General features: G+C 35.8%; 1 protein-coding gene across 4 annotated transcripts in view; it reads right to left on the bottom strand.

Annotated features, from left to right (window-relative positions):
• LOC123536169 (uncharacterized) overlaps positions 1-20,729 on the bottom strand; it is a 31,527-nt gene extending 10,798 nt beyond the window's left edge. Inside the window, exons 1-4 of one of the 4 annotated variants that reach the window (XM_053528061.1) lie at positions 20,603-20,729; positions 11,398-11,589; positions 10,197-10,735; positions 2,708-2,844 (exon numbers count right to left, since the gene is read on the bottom strand). In XM_053528061.1, coding sequence (XP_053384036.1) covers positions 2,708-2,844; positions 10,197-10,735; positions 11,398-11,565 — 844 coding nt within the window. In that variant the 5' untranslated portion in view covers positions 11,566-11,589; positions 20,603-20,729. Of the gene's footprint in view, positions 1-2,707; positions 2,845-10,196; positions 10,736-11,397; positions 11,590-20,303; positions 20,522-20,602 lie in introns of those variants that run through there. The other 3 variants (XM_053528063.1, XM_053528062.1, XM_045319108.2) reach the window with 3 other exon arrangements.
• Positions 20,730-21,786: the final 1,057 nt, after the last annotated feature.

Genomic DNA, 21,786 nt, shown 5'->3' with positions numbered 1-21,786 from the left:
ACATACCAAATATCAAATGCCTAGGCCTTGAACTTTCAGACAAGATGATTTTTACTTTTTTCCCTATATAATTCTATGTTAAACTTGGTACCCCCAGGGCAAGACCTCTTTTCATCCTAGGGACATAATTTGAACAATTTTGGTAAAAAATACTAAGAAAGGCAACATACTTAATATCAAAAGCCTAGGCCTTGCACTTTCAGGCAAGAAGATTTTTAAAGTTTTTTTTCCTATATAAGTCTATGTAAAACATGAGACCCCCGGGGCAGAGCCTCTTTTCAACCCGGGGGCATAATTTGAACAATTTTGGTAGAGGACCACAAGGCAATGCTACATACAAAATATCAAAGGCCTAGGTCATGTGGTTTTAGAGAAGAAATTTTTTTAATTGTTTTACTATGTAAGTCTATGTAAAACTTGTGACCGTGGGGGCGGGCCTCTTTTCACCCCAGGGGCATAATTTGAACAGTCTTAATAGGGGACCATAAGATGATGTCACATGCCAAATATCAAGGCTCTAAGCCTTGCGGTTTTGGACAAGAAGATTTTTAAAGTTTTTCCTTTCGGTTGCCATGGCAACTAGAGTTCTGCATGAAATTAAATTTTTTGAACAATTCTGAGAGGGGACCACCCAAGGATCATTCCTTTTAAGTTTGGTGTAATTCTGCCCAGTGGTTTTCAAGAAGAAGATTTTTTTAGAAAATGTTAACGGATGCATGACTGACGACGGACATTGAGTGGTCACAAAAGCTCACCATGAGCCTTTGGCTCAGGTGAGCTAAAAATATAAAACCTCTTTAATTAACCTTCAGCCTGCTGATGGCAAGTGGTTTTGCCTTTGCATCCGTGCAATCTGATAATAGTCGCTATTCAGTCAGTAAATTTTCAGTGAACACTCCTCCTTTGATAAACAAGTGGTAATGTTCAAATTGAAAGATGGATCAGTCCATTTTAGAAATTCAGCAGGGTGAAGGTTAAAACAGACCAGCTTCCTTTTATTTAGTGTATTAATAAAATCTAACATAAATGAGTTTTGTTTCTGTTTATGTTGTTGAGAACAATAACAAGCTTTGTTCCCGAACTTTTTAGACTTTAATATTTAACTTCCCAGTATACTAGTTACTCATTTACATTGACAGTATATACTTTAGAACAATGGCAGAAGTGTAAATACTGTGAATAACTAACATCTATGACCAACAATGTTTTGTCGATGCTTCAATCCATGAAATTTAATCCAAACAAACAAAACTTCATTTCATTTCATCTCCAAGAAGTCATATCTTCAAGAATTAGCCTTGAAATAACTGAAATTACTTTAAAATCATATCACCTGTTTACACAGTAATTAAAATTTTGCCTTATTTTTAGCTCTGGCAGCCAAGTTTTTAAATAACTTTTTTAACCATCTTGGTAAAGAAACATTTGTCGTAAATCATTTTTAGTTCAGGTAAGTAGTTTCCGACAAGAAGATTTTTTCCTCTTTACATATTAGGGAAAACTGAATACTACCATTGTCAGCTTTGAGTTTTCTAAAATTGTAAAAATTTGAATAACCTTGATGGAGCATTTTGCAAGGGACTTTGTGTGACTTTTGTTTTTTGTAATCAGGTCAACAGTTACCAATGAAACATTTTAAAGTTTTTATTTTCTGTTGCAACAGCAACCTGATTTCGGGAAATAATCCAATAGCCCTAGAAACATTCTTGTGACATTTGACTGGTTGAGATGGACATGTTGTTTGAAGAGACTGTGGACAATGAACAGAAACGTTCTTGAATAGCTAAAAATTTCTCTCTTTTTTATTAGTTTAGGAGATGCTGTTTAAACTTTTTTTCTACTTTAAGTTATGCTAACCATGTTTTTTGAAATATTAGAATGATGTGAACATCTTAGTGAAGTTCAGCCAAGTAATATTTATGTAAAATAATTTTAAAGTCTGGCCAGTAGTTTGGAACAAGAGTTAAGTTTCCATACAACATGACTAATTAATTTGAATGCTCTAGGTGGTCAGTCGAATATCTTTCACGTGAAATTATTCTAAAATCACACAAGGAGATTTTAAAGTTAACAATAAATACATGTATATAAAAAGACAGTGCCCTCTGGCAGCTGAAATATTTTATGAATCTGAAAAATTAAAATATTCTTGGTACTCTGTTCACACAAAGGCTTATTTTAGTGAAACTATTTCAGAATGAAACCAGTGTATAAGGAGAAAAGGTCATTTGAAAACTATTTTCTAGCTCTGGCAGCCCCTTATGTATTATAAAGCAGAACCATTTGAACATTTTAGGAAGAAGACTATCAAAGCCAAGTTTTATCCCTGTTCACTAAAAGTATTCAGAGAAGATGTTGTTTGAAGAAAACTTCAAACAGACATACTGCAGTCAGACGGACGGCAAGTAATCACAATACCTCACCTTGAGCATGGCATGTTCTGATAAGCTAAAAATTTTATGTTCTCAATTTGAAAACAAGGAGCTGCATTCAATAAACGCTTGATTCTCCCGGTGGCATCTTTGTCAATACATTTTGCACCTTATGGTTACATCTGTATTAGTATCAATTCATTCTTGTAAGCAGTATTGATGCTAGACGAAACGTTCCCATTTGGTTAACCAAGAGATGGCCCATACAAAGCAACCTAAGTCCAAAACGAGGTCAAGGGGGCATAAAAAATTCTAAGTTAAGGAATAACACCAACCAATAGGAAATGTACTAGCAGTATCTTTGACACACTCCTGTATGGTTTCTAGATCTATTGAGTCCTGCAGAAGCTGGTTCCCGTCCTCTGACTGCAGCGCTACAACAACAGTGCCAAACTCAGGCCTCACTTGTGGCCTGCAAAGAAGTAAAGAAAAAATACCTCAATTAGCATAGATAACCTCCTTCCCCCAACTTAAAATTAGAAAAAATAATCTTTTCCCTGGTTGAACGTACAAGAGGGATTGTCTGATTCCGGGGTAAGTAAGCCTTGTTACCTTCAAAACTGTTACCTGAATACTCTAATCTGCATCCTCAACCAGTGACAGAATCTTTTTCTATCATGCCATATTCAACAAACAAAAATAAAGAACAAACAAAACAAATGACTTTCTTTACAGCACTATTTTGTACAGCAGAATGCAGAAAATGTACATCCACAATCAAGAAAAACATTTCATAGAAGTAAATCAATGATGAGTTCAGATTCAGTTTTTTTCACCGGCATACTAGCCAATTCATGCAACTTTTTTTCTTTAAAAATGACAGTTATGACTAAAATTCTATCACCATCACCGAAACATTGTCTTTATACCATTTTCAGTGGTAGCAAGATTTTTTGCCATTTGTTTAGTTTTAAAAAAAGTCTTGCCATCAAAATGAATTAAGACAGACCTGTTACAGACTTGCACTCAATATTGCAATGCAATATAGATTAATGTCTTTCAATATATAAAAAAAAAAACTAGTTTCAACCAGTGTGTTACCTCCTTCAGTTTTTAAAGATATCAATAAACGTCTTTAGTTACATTCAAATTTGCTACAGGTTCAGTTTTAAGATCCACAAATGCAGGCGCATATTTAAAGGTATATTTAACTGACCCAAATTCATACAGTAACTTCCTATAATTTACATAAATATTGAACTTAAAGTTTATGTGCATTACTATACTATGCATTAGGTCTAAAATAGTAAAAAGTTTATATATATTCAGCTAAAAAAAAATGTTTAATACCACTGAAAAACTGGGTATTTTTTTTTTTTAATAAATGATTTTAATTATGAATGTAGCTTTGCATACACATGTAATGTTCGTATTTACTAAATTTTAAAACAATTATGAGGAATTTTCTTTATCTGAAGTAAATATCTCAAGATAAAACATTTAAGTGGAAGATGGGCAAAATCTTAAAGCAGTTTTTTAGTTTTAACTAAATATCACACTTCTTTGTCATCATTACTCAGCTCCTATACTCCACTCCATTTCAGTTGACTTTCTTCTCTTGTTGACATTATCTATTGTCAGAAGCTGCTTAAACCTTACCCTGCTACATTTCTATAATGAGCTTGTCCATCTTTCAATTTGGACAGTACCATTGACTGTAAAAAGGGGTGCTTACCAAAAAGATACTGACTGAATGGTGAACAGTGCAGATCTTGATCAGACTGCACAGATGTGCAGGCTGATCAAGATCTACACTGGTCGCAAAGGCAGAATCAATCGTGTACAGCATGGTAAGGGTTAAGCAGCGTGATATAAATATAGTGTGTAAGGTTTATAAATAATCAGCTTTTTCCCCCCTTCTTGAATAAGTTAGGTGATTCCAGTAAAACGACCCAATCTACTGCTTGCAAAAATGTTTTTCTCTCCCCACATTTCACTTAAACAAGAGCTGTCCATAAGACAGCCAATGCTGGACTATTTGCATTATTGTCCCAGAAGCACGAAAATATTACCCGAAATCAGTCAGGGGTGTAACTATTTTAAGTTATGTAACCTATTTCAGTTACTTTTTCAAGCATTTTATAACCTGTATTAGTTATAAAATATAGTTAACTCGGGTAAGTTATTCAAAAAAGTCTTTTTGTTGTTCTCACAAAGTGACCTTTAAAGTGAAATTAGTAGTAATCCGTCAAATTCTCTTTTAGTCTGATCATGACCTGATAAGCACAATGAGATGTTAAGAGTTTTAACTTTTATAGCTGTAAACCTTTTGCGTAAAACTTTATCAGCCTTCGTAAAAAAATTTACTGCATAGCTGGAAAGATAAAAGGTCAAGGATTCAGAAAATAATTGTATTAGTCACATTCAACATGAGGAACTGGCACAGGAGGGCTTTTCTTCATTAGTTTTGGAGATAGTAACTTGCATGCAAAACTTTAACCAGAAGTTTTAAGTTCAAAAGGGGACATAATTTGACCAAAATGCATGTCAGAGTTATGGGACTTGATGCAATCAACTAGTTTTATAAACACCGAAGGCACATGACTGTGAAGTTTCAATTTAATATCTGCATTTGTTCTGCAGATAGTAACTTGCATGTAAAACTTTAACCAGAATTTTGTAAGTCCAAAAGGGGGCATAATTTGCCCAAAATACATGTCAGAGTTATGGGACTTGACCCAATGAGGTTGGCAATTGATCTAGAACAAGAAAAAATAAGTTTTAAGAGCTAATGGTGACAAATGCCCCCGCAGCGCCTTGCCCTTTGACCTGGTGACCTTGACCTTTGACCCCAAAGTCAGTAGGGGTCGTGTACTCAATAAGTAGTATCAGCATGTGAAGTTTGAAGGTCCTGGGTGCAGTGGTTCGCGAGTAAAGTGCCTTCATGCAAAAAGTTAACGTTGTGACAAACAGACCTACGAACTAATGGACGGACAGCCGAAAACTTATATGCCTCCCTTCGGGGGCATAAAAAGAAAAAACAAGAGCCATGTTACACATGGCTAATTCCCCCGCCGGGCATATTATAATTGAAGGCTAAAGTTCCTGGCAAGTTAGTGTCTGAAAGTATTAATTTTGGGGAAAGCTTTAGAGAACCGTTTAGTTGTGGTCCGCATCAGGGGTTTTAAGATGTGGAAGAAAGAATAAGTCAGGTGGTTTACTGCTAAATTTTATTAATTTTCATGAACAGTATAACTATGATGTTTTTCTATATGGCTACTGTAAAAAGAAGGAATGGAAAGCTAACAGGGAACAAGAGTGCCAGAATGTCACAATATATGCCCGTCAAAGCAAATTTCTTTACTCTAGCAGCTGTATTTGCAAATGGAATGTTAATTTTGTGGTTGTTTAATAATCATTGTAAGTTTTTTGTTTTTTAAAGTCCACAAAAAATCTCCTTACCAGGTAGAGATACCTTATATATAATAAAATACACCTAAAATTGGAGAGTAACATCTATATTGTACCACAGAAAAGTGGTCTTGTTTTTTCCCTAGGGTCAATTATAAAAATGTTACAATATAAGTTATTTAAAGTAACAACTAAGGGAAGTTAATCTTTAAAAAAAAAAAAAAAAAAAAAAAAAAAAATTGCAAGTCCACACAAAAATCTTTATCAGGTAGAGATTGGTCAAAATACACCTCAAAATTGGATTTAGCATGCTTGTTGTACTACAGAAAAGTGGTCTCGATTTTTCCCTATGACTAGTAATGAAAAAGTTACAATAAAAGCTATTTCAAGTAACAACAAAGGGAAGTAATTCTAAAGAAGGGAACTGCACACGAAACTTCGTCTCATGATGGTGTATAATTGTGCCAAGTTACATCAAAATCCCTCCATGCATGAAGAAGAAATGCTTCGGACGAAGTCATTCTTGTATCTGACCTTTGGCCTCTAAATGTGACCTTGACCTTAGGCCTAGTGACCTGGATCTTGCACATGACACTCCGTCTCGTGCTGGTTAACATTTGTGCCAAGATATATCAAAATCCCTCCATGCATGAAGAAGATATGCTCCGGACAAATTTTTTTAAGAAAATATGATAAAGGGGAATAACTCAAACAAGAGGGCCATGATGGCCCTATATCGCTCACCTGTTATCATTGCACTTGAGGACAAGGAAGTCCTCAGTAAAATATCGAAGTCCAAAGGACAGGAACAACAAAGGGAAGAAATTTAACCAAAAAGAAAAAAAAATTCTTACAAGGTATAGGTATGTCAAAATACACCTAAAAACTGGAGGTACCATCCATGTTGTACCAAAGAAAAGTGGTCTCGGTTTTTCCCTACGGCCAATAATAAAAAAGTTACTAAAAATAAGCTATTTATAGCAATGTAAAAGGGAAGTAATTAAAAAAGAAAATATTGTAAGTGAACAAAAGAAGGATCTGCCAAATAAATCTGTTGACATAAAAGAAATTTCAGATCAGTATCTTCATTAATTATGGAGATATACCCATTTTAATTTGAAATAAAGGGAGGTAACTTGAAATAAAACCAGTCCATAGTTATCTACCCTGATTGTCTCTGTCCAACTAATAACAATAATAAAATTTCAAATAAGTCCTATAAGTACTTACTGATATAAATCCATTTTGATTACAATCAGGGGAGGTAATCAGATATAAAATAACTCTGGAACCTATACTTGGATCTGATTTGTCATGGAATCCAAGATTTATTGTTGTTGAAGATATTTTGGAAGTTGGTATCAAATAAAACCATAAATGAAGTCTCTATATGGCTGCAAAAGCCAAAATAGCCAATTTTGGGCCTTTAAGGGGCCATAACTCTGGAACCCATGATGGAATCTGGCCAGTTGAAGAAAGAAAGCAAGATCTTGTGGTGATACAAGTTGTGTGCAAGTTTGGTTAAAATCAAATCATAAATGAAGCTGCTATTGTGCAGACAAGGTCAAAATAGCTAATTTTGGCCCTTTCAGGGGCCGTAACTCTGGAACCCATTGTAGGATCTGACCGGATCAAAAAAGGAACCGAAATCTTATGGTGACACAAGTTTTGTGCAAGTTTGATTAAATTCAAATCATAAATGAAGCTGCTATTGTGCAGACAAGATCAAAATAGCTAATTTTGGCCCTTTCAGGGGCCATCACTCTGGAACCCATAATGGAATCTCGCCAGTTCAAGAAAGGAACCAAGATCTTATAGTGATACAAGTTGTGTGTAAAGTTTGGTTTAATTCAAATCATAAATGAAGCTGCTATTGTGCAGACAAGGTCAAAATAGCTATTTCTGGCCATTTAAGGGGCCATAACTCTGGAACCCATAATGGAATCTGGCCAGTTCAAGAAAGGAACCAAGATCTTGAGGTGATACAAGTTGTGTGCCAGTTTGGTAAAAATCAAATCATAAATAAAGCTGCTATTGTGCTGACAAGGTCAAAATAGCTAATTGTGGCCCTTTCAGGGGCCATAACTCTGGAACCCATAATAGGATCTAGCCAGTTCAAGAAAGGAACCAAGATCTGATGGTGATACAAGTTGTGTGCAAGTTTGGTTAAAATAAAATCATAAACGAAACCACTATCATGCAGACATGAAATTGTTGACGCACGCACGCTATGTGACAGGTGAGCTAAAAAAAAATGTTCTCTCAGTTTTATTAAATAAAACTGAGTGAGAACTATAGAGTCTTTAAACATTTGGTACCCCTTAGGGTAAATACTGTGTTGTAAAAAAAAAATGATTGTAAGTGAACAAAAGAAGGATCTGCCAAATAAATCTGTTCACATAAACGAAATTTCAGATCAGTATCTTCATTAGTTACGGAGATATACCCATTTTAATTTGAAATAAAGGGAGGTAATTTGACATAAAATCAGTCCAAAGTTATCTACCCTCATTGGCTCGGTCAAACTAATGACACTTATGAAATTTCAAATAAGTCCTATAAGTACTTACTGATAAAAATCCATTTTGATTACAATCAGGGGAGGTAATCAGATATAAAATAACTCCGGAACCTACGAATGGATCATATTAGTCGCTCTGACGTCACTTTAACGTAAATATCGGCTTCCACGTTAAAATGATCTCCACAAAATTTACACCATTTCAAAGACATTTTTAAATGAAAATATGATGAGAAACAAGCAAATCGATACTTGTTGACTGAACAGAACGATTTAAGAAAACAGTCCGACGGACTTGAAATTATGGTTCATCAAAAATGGACGTCAATAGTCATGTTTGAAGGTTTGTAGAGAAAAAAGTTACAGAAATATCAAAAAAGTAAAATACGCATTCTATGAGGAACGTTCTGACCAATTTTCATGAAGATCTTGTGTAATATATGGCCTCTAGAGAGGTCACAAGGTTTTTCTATTTTTAGACCTCCTGACCTAGTTTTTGACCGCACGTGACCCAGTTTCGAACCCGACCTAGATATAAAGGTGAACATTCTGACCAATTTTCATGAAGATCCATTTAAAATTATGGCCTCTAGAGAGGTCACAAGGTTTTTCTATTTTTAGACCTACTGACCTAGTTTTTGATGGCACATGACCCAGTTTCGAACTTGACCTAGAATTTACCAAGATGAACATTCTGACCCATTTTCATAAAGATCCCATGAAAAATGTGACCTCTTATGAGATGTCACAAGGAAAAGTTTACGGACGCACGCACGCACGGTTGACGGACACCGCGCGATCACAAAAGCTCACCTTGTCACTTTGTGACAGGTGAGCTAAAAATAGGCAAGGTAGAGTTATTGTTCTTGCACACTGCACATCCTCCCAATGTGTTCTATCAGTGTATGAAGTTTGAAGAAAATCCCTCCAGTACTTTTAGGGTTATGCTCTGGACAAAATGTTTTAAGAAAATATGATAAAGGGGAATAACACAAAAAATAGGCAAGGTAGAGTTATTGTTCTTGCACACTGCACTTCCTCCCAATAAGTTCTACTGTATAGCGGGTTATTTCTGCGGTCACAATATTCTGCGTTTTGGTCCCAAAAATTGTGTAAGAAATTTCTGCGTGTTAAATTTCTGCGTTTTCACATAAAAGGAAGAGAAATTTCTGTGTTTTCCAAACCAAGGAGGAGGTGATTCCTCGCATGATCGGACGTCATGAGTATGATAGCATATAAAGACAATTAACTTAATTACTGGTAACTGCTGTGAAGTAACTTTGCTTTTAATGAATACATTGTATGATATAATAACATGCGAATTGAAAAATATAAGTCCAACAACAATTGTACAAACTACAACTGCAAACTACGATATTTCGGCATAACGGTTACACATCTATAAAGGTTAATACACTATAGTTCCGAAGATCTTCATAAGAACAACTCTAAGTGAAATTTACTCAGTTAATTTCATTCACAAAACAAAAACCTTTTCAGAGGGATTAACAGTAAGGACCTTGATTGACCATCACACCTGATCATACCATTATCGGTAATTGTTAGATGAAGACCGTAATTTCCAATAATTACCTCGGCTAACATAGCGTGTAACAACGTTGGTGAAAACATGCAGATTTTTTGCGTTTTTAATTTTTGCTGGATGAATATTCTGCTGGAAATATTTTTGCAATTCTACCGAGAAACAGAAATGCAGAAATATTCCCCCCCGTAGAAATAACCCGCTATTACCTTCAGTCTTGTGTGATTTAAGCTTTACACAACAAACTAAAAGAGCTACAAACCAACTACACAACTGACACTTTTATGTACATGGATTGTATTCCTAACATATTCTACCTTTGATTTACAACATTATCTGTATACTTTACCTTGGATATGCAACAACAACTTCCTTGACCTGTTGCTGCTGTTGTTGTTGTTGTTTATTTTCTTCTGTGACTTGATTCGCTAAATCATACCATGCACAGCTGTTGCCTACAGGCTGCGATAAACGTTCAAGGATCTGCGGAACTTCTTCAATAACCTGCTCAAGTATCACTTCTCCAGCATGTGACAGAGATTCTACGTGTTTTGAAGCTTCCGCCAACACAGATAAAGCTGTTTCCACACTCGATTTGTCTTCCTCTTCAGCTTCTACGCGACGTATTTTCAAACTGGAAAATGACTCGCTATCGTCTTCTGTATCACTTAGTTCAATATGTGTATTAGCAACACTGTTGTCTGATTTTTGACAAGGCTCTTTTACATGTTTTCGCATATCATAGAGGGAATAAAATTTGGTGCCACAAATAACACATTTCAAGTCAGCGGATGTCTTTTTCACATGTGGTTTATGATAAACAGTTTGTCCAGGAGTTACATTTGAGGTGTAAGAAACTTTATCAGGTTTTACATATAGTTGTACAACCTGTAAATATAGCAAATCATAATATACTCGCAATAAACAACGGAAAGTTTTAAACAAGCAAAAACTCTATTAAACATTCTTTTCAAATGTTTGTTTTTAAATACATATTATATGTAAATTTACTGTACTTACGTTTAAATTTCTTTGGGAAAGAAAACAAAGCAAAAAATATATCCCTTCTTTGCTATGGCAGTTTTTAGGAAAGAGAATATGAAAGAAACTTTTCACTCTTTATAGAGAAACACAAAATTGGGCCATTCCATAATTTTATTACATGTATAGCTGAAAAAATACAACATTTCCCCCTGAAATAAAAATTGTTCAGGTACTGTTCTATGCTTAACCTGTGCACCTTTTATCTTTTTATATTTCAAATTCAGTTGAGTTCACAGCTCTCCTTCCTACCCCAAAAACAAAGCCAGCAAGACATCTGAGTACCTTAATATTTCCTTTTTAAACTGTCTGTAACAATAAGTATTTACCTTGAAAATATCAAACACATTTATCATGTTTATTTAGATAATTTTTTGAATATTGAGCTATTGAAGTGCTACTTATCAGTGTTATTGGTCAGTTTTAAAAGCTCATTAGAACTTATGTTATTTGTTACATTTGCACCGACTTTGTAAATAAAATTTATTTGACTTGACTTGATCACTGACCCTTGCGTCTTGATCTTTCTGTTTATATCCGGGACTTGCGTGACATTTTTTGCTGTGTTTCCAACGAGAGATGGCATCTTCAAACATCTGCATACAATGTCGGCACCAGAATAGTTTTGCGGATGGTACACTCAGTTTATGACATGGGTGGTACATCCGCTTGGACATGATGGCTCACTGTACACATACCTGCTGATATAACAAGAGGACCATGATGGTCCTGAATCGCTCACCTGTCCCCACATGAACTGAGTATGACGTCGTTTTTTCTATTATTTGACATAGTGACCTAGTTTTAGAGCTCATGTGACCTAGTTCTGAACTTGACCTAGATATCATCAAGATAAAAATTCTGACCAATTTTCATGAAGATCCATTGAAAGATATGGCCTCTAGAGAGGTCACAAGGTTTTTCTATTATTTGACATAATGAACTAGTTTTTGAAGGCATGTGACCCAGTTTTGTACTTGACCTAGATATCATCAAGGTGAACATTCTCACCAGTTTTCATGAAGATCCATTGAAAAATATGGCCTCTATAGAGGTCAAAAGGTTTTTCTATGTTTAGACCTAGTGACCTAGTTTTTGACCGCAGTTGACCCAGTTTCAAATTTGACCTAGATATCATCAAGATGAACATTCAGACCAACTTTCATAAAGATCCCATGAAAAATATGGCCTCTAGAGGGGTCACAAGTTTTTTCTATTATTTGACCTACTGACCTAGTTTTTGATCACATGTGACCCAGTTTCAATCTTGACCTAGATATTATCAAGATGAACATTCTGACCAATTTTCATGCAGATCCCATGAAAAATCTGGCCTCTACAGAGGTCACAAGGTTTTTCTATTATCTGACCTACTGACCTAGTTTTTGATTGCACGTAACCCAGTTTCGAACTTGACTTAGATATCATCAAGATGAACATTCTGACCAATTTTCATGCAGATCCCATGAAAAATATGACCTCTAGAGAGGTCACAAGGTTTTTCTATTATTTGACCTACTGACCTAGTTTTGGACCGCACGTGACCCAGTTTCAACAAAGACCTAGATATCATCAAGGTGAACATTCTCACCAATTTTCATGAAGATCCATTGAAAAATATGGCCTCTAGAGAGGTCACAAGGATTTTCTATTTTCAGATCTACTGACCTAGTTTTGGAACGCAGTTGACCCAGTTTCAACTTGACCTATATATGATCAAGATGAACATTCTGACTAATTTTCATGCAGATCCCATGAAATATATGGCCTCTACAGAGGTCACAAGGTTTTTCTATTATTTGACCTAGTGACCTAGTTTTGGACCAGACATGACCCAGTTTCGAATTTGACCTAGATATCATCAAGATGAACATTCTGACCAATTTTCATGCAGATCCCATGAAAAATATGACCTCTAGAGAGGTAACAAGGATTTTCTATTATTTGACTTACTGACCTGGTTTTTGACCGCAGTCAACCCAGTTTCAAATTTGACCTAGATATCATGAAGATCAACATTCTGACCAATTTTCATGCAGATCCCATGAAAAATACGGCCTCTACAGAGGTCACAAGGTTTTTCTATTATTTGACCTACTGACCTAGTTTTGGACCGGACGTGACCCAGTTTCGAACTTGACCTAGATATCATCAAGACGAACATTCTGACTAATTTTCATGCAGATCCCATAAAAAATATGACCTCTAGAGAGGTCACAAGGATTTTCTATTATTTGACCTACTGACCTAGTTTTTGACCGCAGTTGCCCCAATTTCGAACTTGATCTAGATATCATCAAGATAAACATTCTGACCAATTTTCATGAAGATCCATTGAAAAATATGGCCTCTAGAGAGGTCACAAGGTTTTTCTATTTTTAGACCTACTGACCTAGTTTTTGACCGCACATGACCCAGTTTCGAACTTGACCTAGATATCATCAAGGTGAACATTCTGACCAACTTTCATAAAGATCCCATGAAAAAGTGACCTCTAGAGTGGTCACAAGCAAAAAGTTTACGCACGCACGGACGACGGACGACGGACGCTGCGCGATCACAAAAGCTCACCTTGTCACTTTGTGACAGGTGAGCTAAAAATGCAAGGAACATTATTTTAACAAGCAAATTCGATGAATTGGTATCTCCCGTCGAATGGGTTTGTGTTGAGGAATGGCAAAGAAATATATCCGGTAAAAAGTTAAGGATGTTACTAAGAAGCAAATAATTTCATTACACTTGAACTTAAAAGAACAGAAGTCCTTAAGAGGGCACAATCAAGTAAGAAATCTGGAGCGTGGTTGGTGATGGGGGGTGGAGGGTTTACAACTTCACAATGTCATGTTGATAAATATTCATGGAAGGCTATGCTGATAATAAATATTCATGGAAAATAACAAGAGCTGTCAGTGGACAGCGTGCTCGACTATTCTCAGTGCTTGATAGTATAATATAAGCAATGAGTAAAGCTTTAACATTACAATAAGCATATTCTTAGTCGAAAAGGGGCCATAATTCAGTCAAAATGAATGATAGAGTTGCCTCCTCCTTTCTACAGACTGGGGTCATGATGGTAAACAAGTACAGTAAAACCTGTCTTAAGCAGCCAGCCAAGGGAGTGGGAAAAAGTGGCTGCTTACAGTAGGTGGTTGCTTGATGCAGGTAATTTATAGAATGAATGACCATTTTGAGAAATGAGACACTGGCTGCTTAAGACAGGTTGGCTGCTTAATAGAGGTGACCACTAAGGCAGGTTTAACTGCAAGCAAAATATGAAAGCAATATTTCAATGGACTTTGAAAATATTTGAGGTGGTACGCAAACTTTAACATTTATTCTAAGTCAAAAAGGGGCCACAATTCAGTCAAAATGCTTGATAGAGTTGCCTCCTCCTGTTTACAGATTGGGGTCATGATGGTAAACAAGTATGCAAAATATGAAAGCAATATCTCAATGGATTTTGAAAATATTTGGGGTGGTACACAAACTTTAACATTTATTCTAAGTCAAAAAGGGGCCATAATTCAGTCAAAATGCTTGATAGAGTTGCCTCCTCCTTTTTACAGATTGGGGTCATGATGGTAAACAAGTATGCAAAATATGAAAGCAATATCTCAATGAACTTTGAAAGTATTTGGGGTGGTACGCAAACTTTAACATTTATTCTAAGTCGAAAAGGGGCCATAATTCAGTCAAAATGCTTGATAGAGTTGCCTCCTCCTTTCTACAGACTGGGGTCATGATGGTAAACAAGTACAGTAAAACCTGTCTTAAGCAGCCAGCCAAGGGAGTGGGAAAAAGTGGCTGCTTACAGTAGGTGGTTGCTTGATGCAGGTAATTTATAGAATGAATGACCATTTTGAGAAATGAGACACTGGCTGCTTAAGACAGGTTGGCTGCTTAATAGAGGTGACCACTAAGGCAGGTTTAACTGCAAGCAAAATATGAAAGCAATATTTCAATGGACTTTGAAAATATTTGAGGTGGTACGCAAACTTTAACATTTATTCTAAGTCAAAAAGGGGCCATAATTCAGTCAAAATGCTTGATAGAGTTGCCTCCTCCTGTTAACAGATTGGGGTCATGATGGTAAACAAGTATGCAAAATATGAAAGCAATATCTCAATGGATTTTGAAAATATTTGGGGTGGTACACAAACTTTAACATTTATTCTAAGTCAAAAAGGGGCCATAATTCAGTCAAAATGCTTGATAGAGTTGTCTCCTCCTTTTTACAGATTGGGGTCATGATGGTAAACAAGTATGCAAAATATGAAAGCAATATCTCAATGAACTTTGAAAATATTTGGGGTGGTACGCAAATTTTAACATTTATTCTAAGTCGAAAAGGGGCCATAATTCAGTCAAAATGCTTGATAGAGTTGCCTCCTCCTTTTTAAAGACTGGGGTCATGATGGTAAACAAGTATGCAAAATATGAAAGCAATATCTCCATGGACTTTGAAAATATTTGGGGTGGTACACAAACTTTAACATTTATTCTAAGTCAAAAAGGGGCCATAATTCAGTCAAAATGCTTGATAGAGTTGCCTCCTCCTTTTTACAGATTGGGGTCATGATGGTAAACAAGTATGCAAAATATGAAAGCAATATCTCAATGAACTTTGAAAATATTTGGGGTGGTACGCAAACTTTAACATTTATTCTAAGTCGAAAAGGGGCCATAATTCAGTCAAAATGCTTAACAGAGTTGCCTCCTCCTTTTTAAAGACTGGGGTCATGATGGTAAACAAGTATGCAAAATATGAAAGCAATATCTCCATGGACTTTGAAAATATTTGGGGGGTACGCAAACTTTAACATTTGTGTGACGCTCACGCCGACCATGTAGGATAGCTCCCCTATTCTTCGAATAGTCGAGTTAAAAAATGAAAACAAAACATTGTGTTGGCATGTCACATGATGTGTGTAGGTGTGTGTATGAAGGGGGGTGGGGGAATGATCGGGTGGTAGCGGTGACGGGGTGGAGGAGTGAGGTGGGGGGAGGGTACAGCTTTGCAAGTTGATAAATATTCATGGAAGGTTTAAGATTTAAAAACAAGAGCTGTCAGTTGACAGCGCGCTCAACTACTCCAAGTGCTTGATAGTATAATATAAGCTATAAGTAAAACTTTAACATTACAATAAGCATATTCTAAGTCGAAAAGGGGCCATAATTCAGTCAAAATGCTCGACAGAGTTGTCTGCTCCTGTTTACAGACTGGGGTCATGATGGTAAACAAGTATGCAAAATATGAAAGCAATATCTCAATGGACTTTGAAAATATTTGGGGTGGTACGCAAACTTTAACATTACAATAAGCATATTCTAAGTCGAAAAGGGGCCATAATTCAGTCAAAATGCTTGATAAAGTTGTCTGCTCCTGTTTACAGAATGGGGTCATGATGGTAAACAAGTATGCAAAGCAGTATCTCAATGGATTTTGAAAATATTTGGGGTGGTACGCAAACTTTAACATTACAATAAGCATATTCTAAGTCGAAAAGGGGCCATAATTCAGTCAAAATGCTTGATAGAGTTGTCTGCTCCTGTTTACAGACTGGGTTCATGATGGTAAACAAGTATGCAAAATATGAAAGCAATACCTCAATGGACTTTGAAAATATTTGGGGTGGTACCCAAACTTTAACATTACAATAAGCATATTCGAAGCCGAAAAGAGGCCATTATTCAGTCAAAATACTTGATAGAGTTGTCTGCTCCTGTTTACAGATTGGGGTCATGATGGTAAACAAGTATGCAAAATATGAAAGCAATATCTCAATGAACTTTGAAAATATTTGGGGTGGTACACAAACTTTAACATTTGTGTGACGCTCACGCTAACGCCGACCCCAGGGCGAGTAGGATAGCTCTCCTATTCTTCGAATAGTTGAGCTAAAAATGAAAAAATGGAGAAAAAAAAATTGTGGGGTGAGAGGGGGGAGGGAGTGTGACCAGGGCAGTGGGTGCGAGCGGGTGTGGGTACACAACTTCTCATGTTAATATTAAATGTTCATGGAATAAATGATAGTGTACCAATAGATTACTTTGTTATGTACAAATATGTGGATTTTTTAACAATTAAAGGGCAGTAACTCTGAAGTTACTACAGAGATCCTGACGAAATTGAGTGTGCACTACCACATTATGGTGATCTGAATTCAAGTTTCATAGTTCTAGGTCAAATGTCACAAGTTATGAAGCAGGAATTGCCATATTTATAGTACACTATATAGTTAACACTAGAAACTAATAAGGGCCATATCTCTGGTGTTACTTGGGCAATCTGACTGAAACCTGACGGGCTGCATTTCCCTATAGTGGTGAATATGTATATGAAGTTTTATTTAAATATTCCAAACCACTTCCTAGATATGGCGATATGGCTCCGGATGGACAGACTGATGACACCAAAACTATATCCCTCCGCCTTTGGCGGGGGATAATAACAGTTTTTTGCTTTAAATCTGCATGAAATTTCTTTCCACCACACAGCATAGAGAAGCTTAAATTTAGAGCATTATAATTACCATGACTGCCCGACACTACAAGCGGCAAATGATAAATTCCATGGAGACATCACCGATGCATGACCTGCATGCATCATAGTAACAATTTGGTATTTTGGCTCTACACATGATTTTTGATACCCACTAAGAATATTCCTTTTTTCATATGTTTTTAATTCAATAAATTGTACACAAGTTATTCTAATATTGATTGTATTCATAATTGTGAACCTACTAAATGGTGACATGCTAGAAATTACCAAATAATCTGTACTCTAAGAATCTGATAAGCAGGGAAAACTTCTTAAAAGCTTTTAAACTAAATTTTACATTTATGTATACAGCATGTTTTTTCTTATGAATAAAAAAATAATCAACATGACTTTCCAGACAATGATCTTTGAGTGAATAACAATTATAATCGGCACAACAGTCATGTGAATAAAGAAAATAATAGGCACTACTGTTGTGCGGCTGGCCTTGGCTGTTCACATGGAACAATATCTCCACTCATGTCAAACACTCAAAAGACCAAAAGAGTGGAAGAATTTCCAATGAAATTGTAATCGCTGCCAATTTTGGTTTAAATGCTGATTTTGTTGTGTATATGAGATAAATTCAAATAAAACTTAAATGTATCAAAAGGGGATTCAATTCCTTATTGATGTATGTAAAAATTATCAAAAAACCTGTACACTGTAAGTTCACAAAATATTGTTGGAACTCAAAGTTTAAACTTACTCCATCTCATTTTGGCCTTAGACACTGACATTAAAACACAAAACATTTACATTTGTTTGTGATTTTTTTTATCCAACAGAAATGCCATCAGATTATCTTTTCAAATAAATTAAGCAGTGCTTAAATTACCTTTGCTCTTTAGGCTGAACATAACCATAAACATATTATGCAGATGCCAAAATTATTTTCTTAGGTCCAGAGGCATGCTCCCTTCAAAAATGTCTGTAACATCAACAACTGTTAAAGAAGTCATTTTTGACTTACAATCTTTGACTTCAAAGTTTGACCTTGACGTTTACTTTGAACTTGGGACCTAGGTCTAGCATTAGTCCAACAAATTTGACGCAATCATAGGTAATATTGAGGTAATTTTTTCATGTGGGCAGTATCTCCACTCCCGTCATACATTCAAAAGACCAAAATAGTGGAGGAAATTTCCTATGAAATTTTCATCACTGCTGACGCTTTACATGCTATAGGTTTAAATTAAATGCAGATTATGTCACAAATTGGCCATAAATTCAAATAAAACTTACACATGTATCAAAAGGGGAATCAATTTCTCATTGATTTATGTAAAAATTATCAAATATTTTCGAAAATTACAAATTTTCTGGTGATTTAAACTTAGGACGGTCAAGTATGAATAGCCTCTCAGGCTATTCATACAGCTCTCACATACAAATAGTGAAACAGCCTGCAGGTGGCTATTCGTACGGCAGTTTTGTATTACATTGTATTGAAATCATTCAACTGATATATTTTCAACAGATTTCTACATCCAGGCCATACCTTGGGGAGGCTCTTTCAAACATGGCCCATAAAATATAAGTAAGAAATATGATTTAAGACAATACATAAGATATATATATATACGATAATGAAATATTAATAGTGAATATGGCTCTCCCGTACGAATAATGAATGAAGATTATGATAACACTTAAGATATGGATAGATACGATAATACAAACATGTAATAAATGTGCTCTGCTTTTTTAAATTCATTTCGTTTCTATCTTTTTGTACAAATTGAAAATATACCAGTTGAATGACTTCAGTACAATGTAATACATAACTGCAGTACGAATAGCCACCTGCGGGCCCACTATTCGTATGGGACCATATGAAAAAAAAACTGAACAGCCACTTCCTTAAACTTATGTATGTAATGTACACAATAAACATTTACTGCGTCTACACGGCAATATGCGCAAGTAATAAAACAAAAAACTTTACATGACCGTGTAAGATTGCCAATCACAAATATAAAACAATCTGACTGTAGAATTATTTTGACTAGGGGACTTTCATCAACTACACACATTAAACACAAAACTTTTTATCTATCTATGTTTACTGCCTCACCCTCTTGTGAGTATTATGGGCAGGGTGCACGCCGGGTGTTAGTGAGAATAAAAGTAAAACTGGAAGAAGACTTCCAGGCATAGTGAGAATATAAGACATAGCATGGTTGTTAAAATGTTAAAAACAGTAGAATAAAAGAAGGTTAAAAACAACTGCTATATTTAATACTGGAGCAGGGCCACTGCCTGCTTGAAGGATTCAAGATCAGGCAGAGTCGCAATATGCGGGGGTAACCTGTTCCACAGGACTGTGGTGTGGGGGGAGTAGGAGAATTTAAAGAAGTCCGAGTTGACGTGAATTTGGCGGAGACTGAGGGGGTGCATCTGTCTGGTTAACCTGGTTGGGAGTTTTACGTAAGTTGGGCGCGGGATGGCTACAAGATGGTGATAAATCTTGTAAAACATGACCAGTTTGGAGTCTAGACGTCTCTTCTCAAGTGTGCTCCAGTCTAAGGTGTTCTGTAAGTCCGTTACGCTTGTGTATCATGAATAATTATTTTTGACCCATCTGACTGAACGTCGCTAGACTATTTCCAGCTTGTGTATGTCAACCTGCGTGTAGGGGGACCATACAGATGATGCATATTCTAATTGTGGTCTGACCAATATTTTGTATGACAGTGCTTTGACCTTTTCGTGTTTTGTTTTGATGCTGCGATTATAAATTGTGACTAGTATTCAAAATTATGTTTGTAACACTTAAGTACAGAAACTCATGTACTTTTAAAACAGTCATTTCGCTTTAAAACTGAGAATGATTACTATATCTTCTTGCCTCGACCAAGATCAACAAACCTGTGGTGTGTGTAGTGTTCCGCTTCATGACTTTCTGTTTTGTCAAGTGTCATTTAAGTATAAAGCTTATTTATCCGTTGCTGACAAGACCGTTTGATATGCAGCATAATGTTTTGTCCTTAATGCTATTCAACTCTATGATCGTCACAATATTATTGCCTACATTTTTCAGGACTTATCACATATTTACTTCCCAGAAATGGGATTGTAAGAGTAGCCGCCCTTCCTAACTAGGGCAGTGTACTCTTGACAACTGCTCGATTATTGCTTGCAAAACGTTAAATCTGGTGTTGAATTACCTAGAAGAAAGTTGGTTTCTATCATCTGAAGTAAATTCAGCATTACTTCTAGAAGTTTGTGGTTCTGGGGAGAAATATTTGCATAATACTGGTTTTGATTTGTTATTTCCTTTGCGGCCGGAAAAAGTATAGGTGGCGCAGTAATTATTCATAAATTTATTCGGGGCCCTGCACGGGGAAATACATAAAAGGCACATTTGGGGAATTGTTAAAGAAATAAATACAAACTGTGTACTTATTTGTGTTTTGTGAATATTTTGTAAGATCTTGATATAAGTTATGCACCACTTAGGCAGATCACTAGCGTCATCCACAATAAATATACACCCAGGGGCGTAGCGCAATTATCTACTGGACTGTGAAGATTGAAATTAATAATCAAAGCGATGAAAGCACAGAAAGGTTAAACCAGAGTTGATGTGAAATAAACCGCTCCGCTGTAAAGTTCAAGTCAATTCCATGAAGCAGTATAACATTCAAACCATTTGCATCAATGTTACACTATATACTAGAAATTCTGCTCTGACTAGCACCATCAAGTGTCTTGAAAAACACTGACGAGTTGGGCAAGGCAGCTCTTCATTGCCTTCGTTAAAAACACAAATATTCACAAAGAGAATATAGATGAATTAATAGAAGTATTAGATCCATGTTTTTTTTAAAATTCAAATTAAAGAGGCATAACCCACATCTAGCAGATTAATATTTTGCAACCGTATTTTATGGGCTAGACGTACGTAAAAGAAGAACTTATCACATTTTTCAAGAAGAACATATATCGAACTATTCCGTTTAGGACGAATAATCACCTATATCGCGTCTGTCTATAATAAATCGCTATCCGCCGAAAATTGTATAACAACAACTTGATAAATAGTAAAACGGGAATTTCATTTATTATTGCTAGAATACTGAAATTTTGAGAGTTGATATTGTCTTATGAATAAATTTATTCATTTATTTATTTATTTATTTGGGTTTTACGGCGCACCAACACAGTATAGGTTATATGACGCCAAACAGGACTACAAATTTTGGTTCCATATCTCAATTACATCGAAATAAAAACATGAGGTATGGAATCAAAATTTGCATACCTGCTGGAATCACACAGTTACTGAAAAACCAAGTGTTAAGACCCTATTAGTCGCCTCTTACGATCGTGCAAGGGTAAGGCAGTGCTT

This window comes from Mercenaria mercenaria, chromosome 17 (genome assembly GCF_021730395.1).
Source record: "Mercenaria mercenaria strain notata chromosome 17, MADL_Memer_1, whole genome shotgun sequence".
Taxonomy (NCBI): Eukaryota; Metazoa; Mollusca; class Bivalvia; order Venerida; family Veneridae; genus Mercenaria; species Mercenaria mercenaria.
This window is presented reverse-complemented; position numbering and strand designations above follow the sequence as displayed.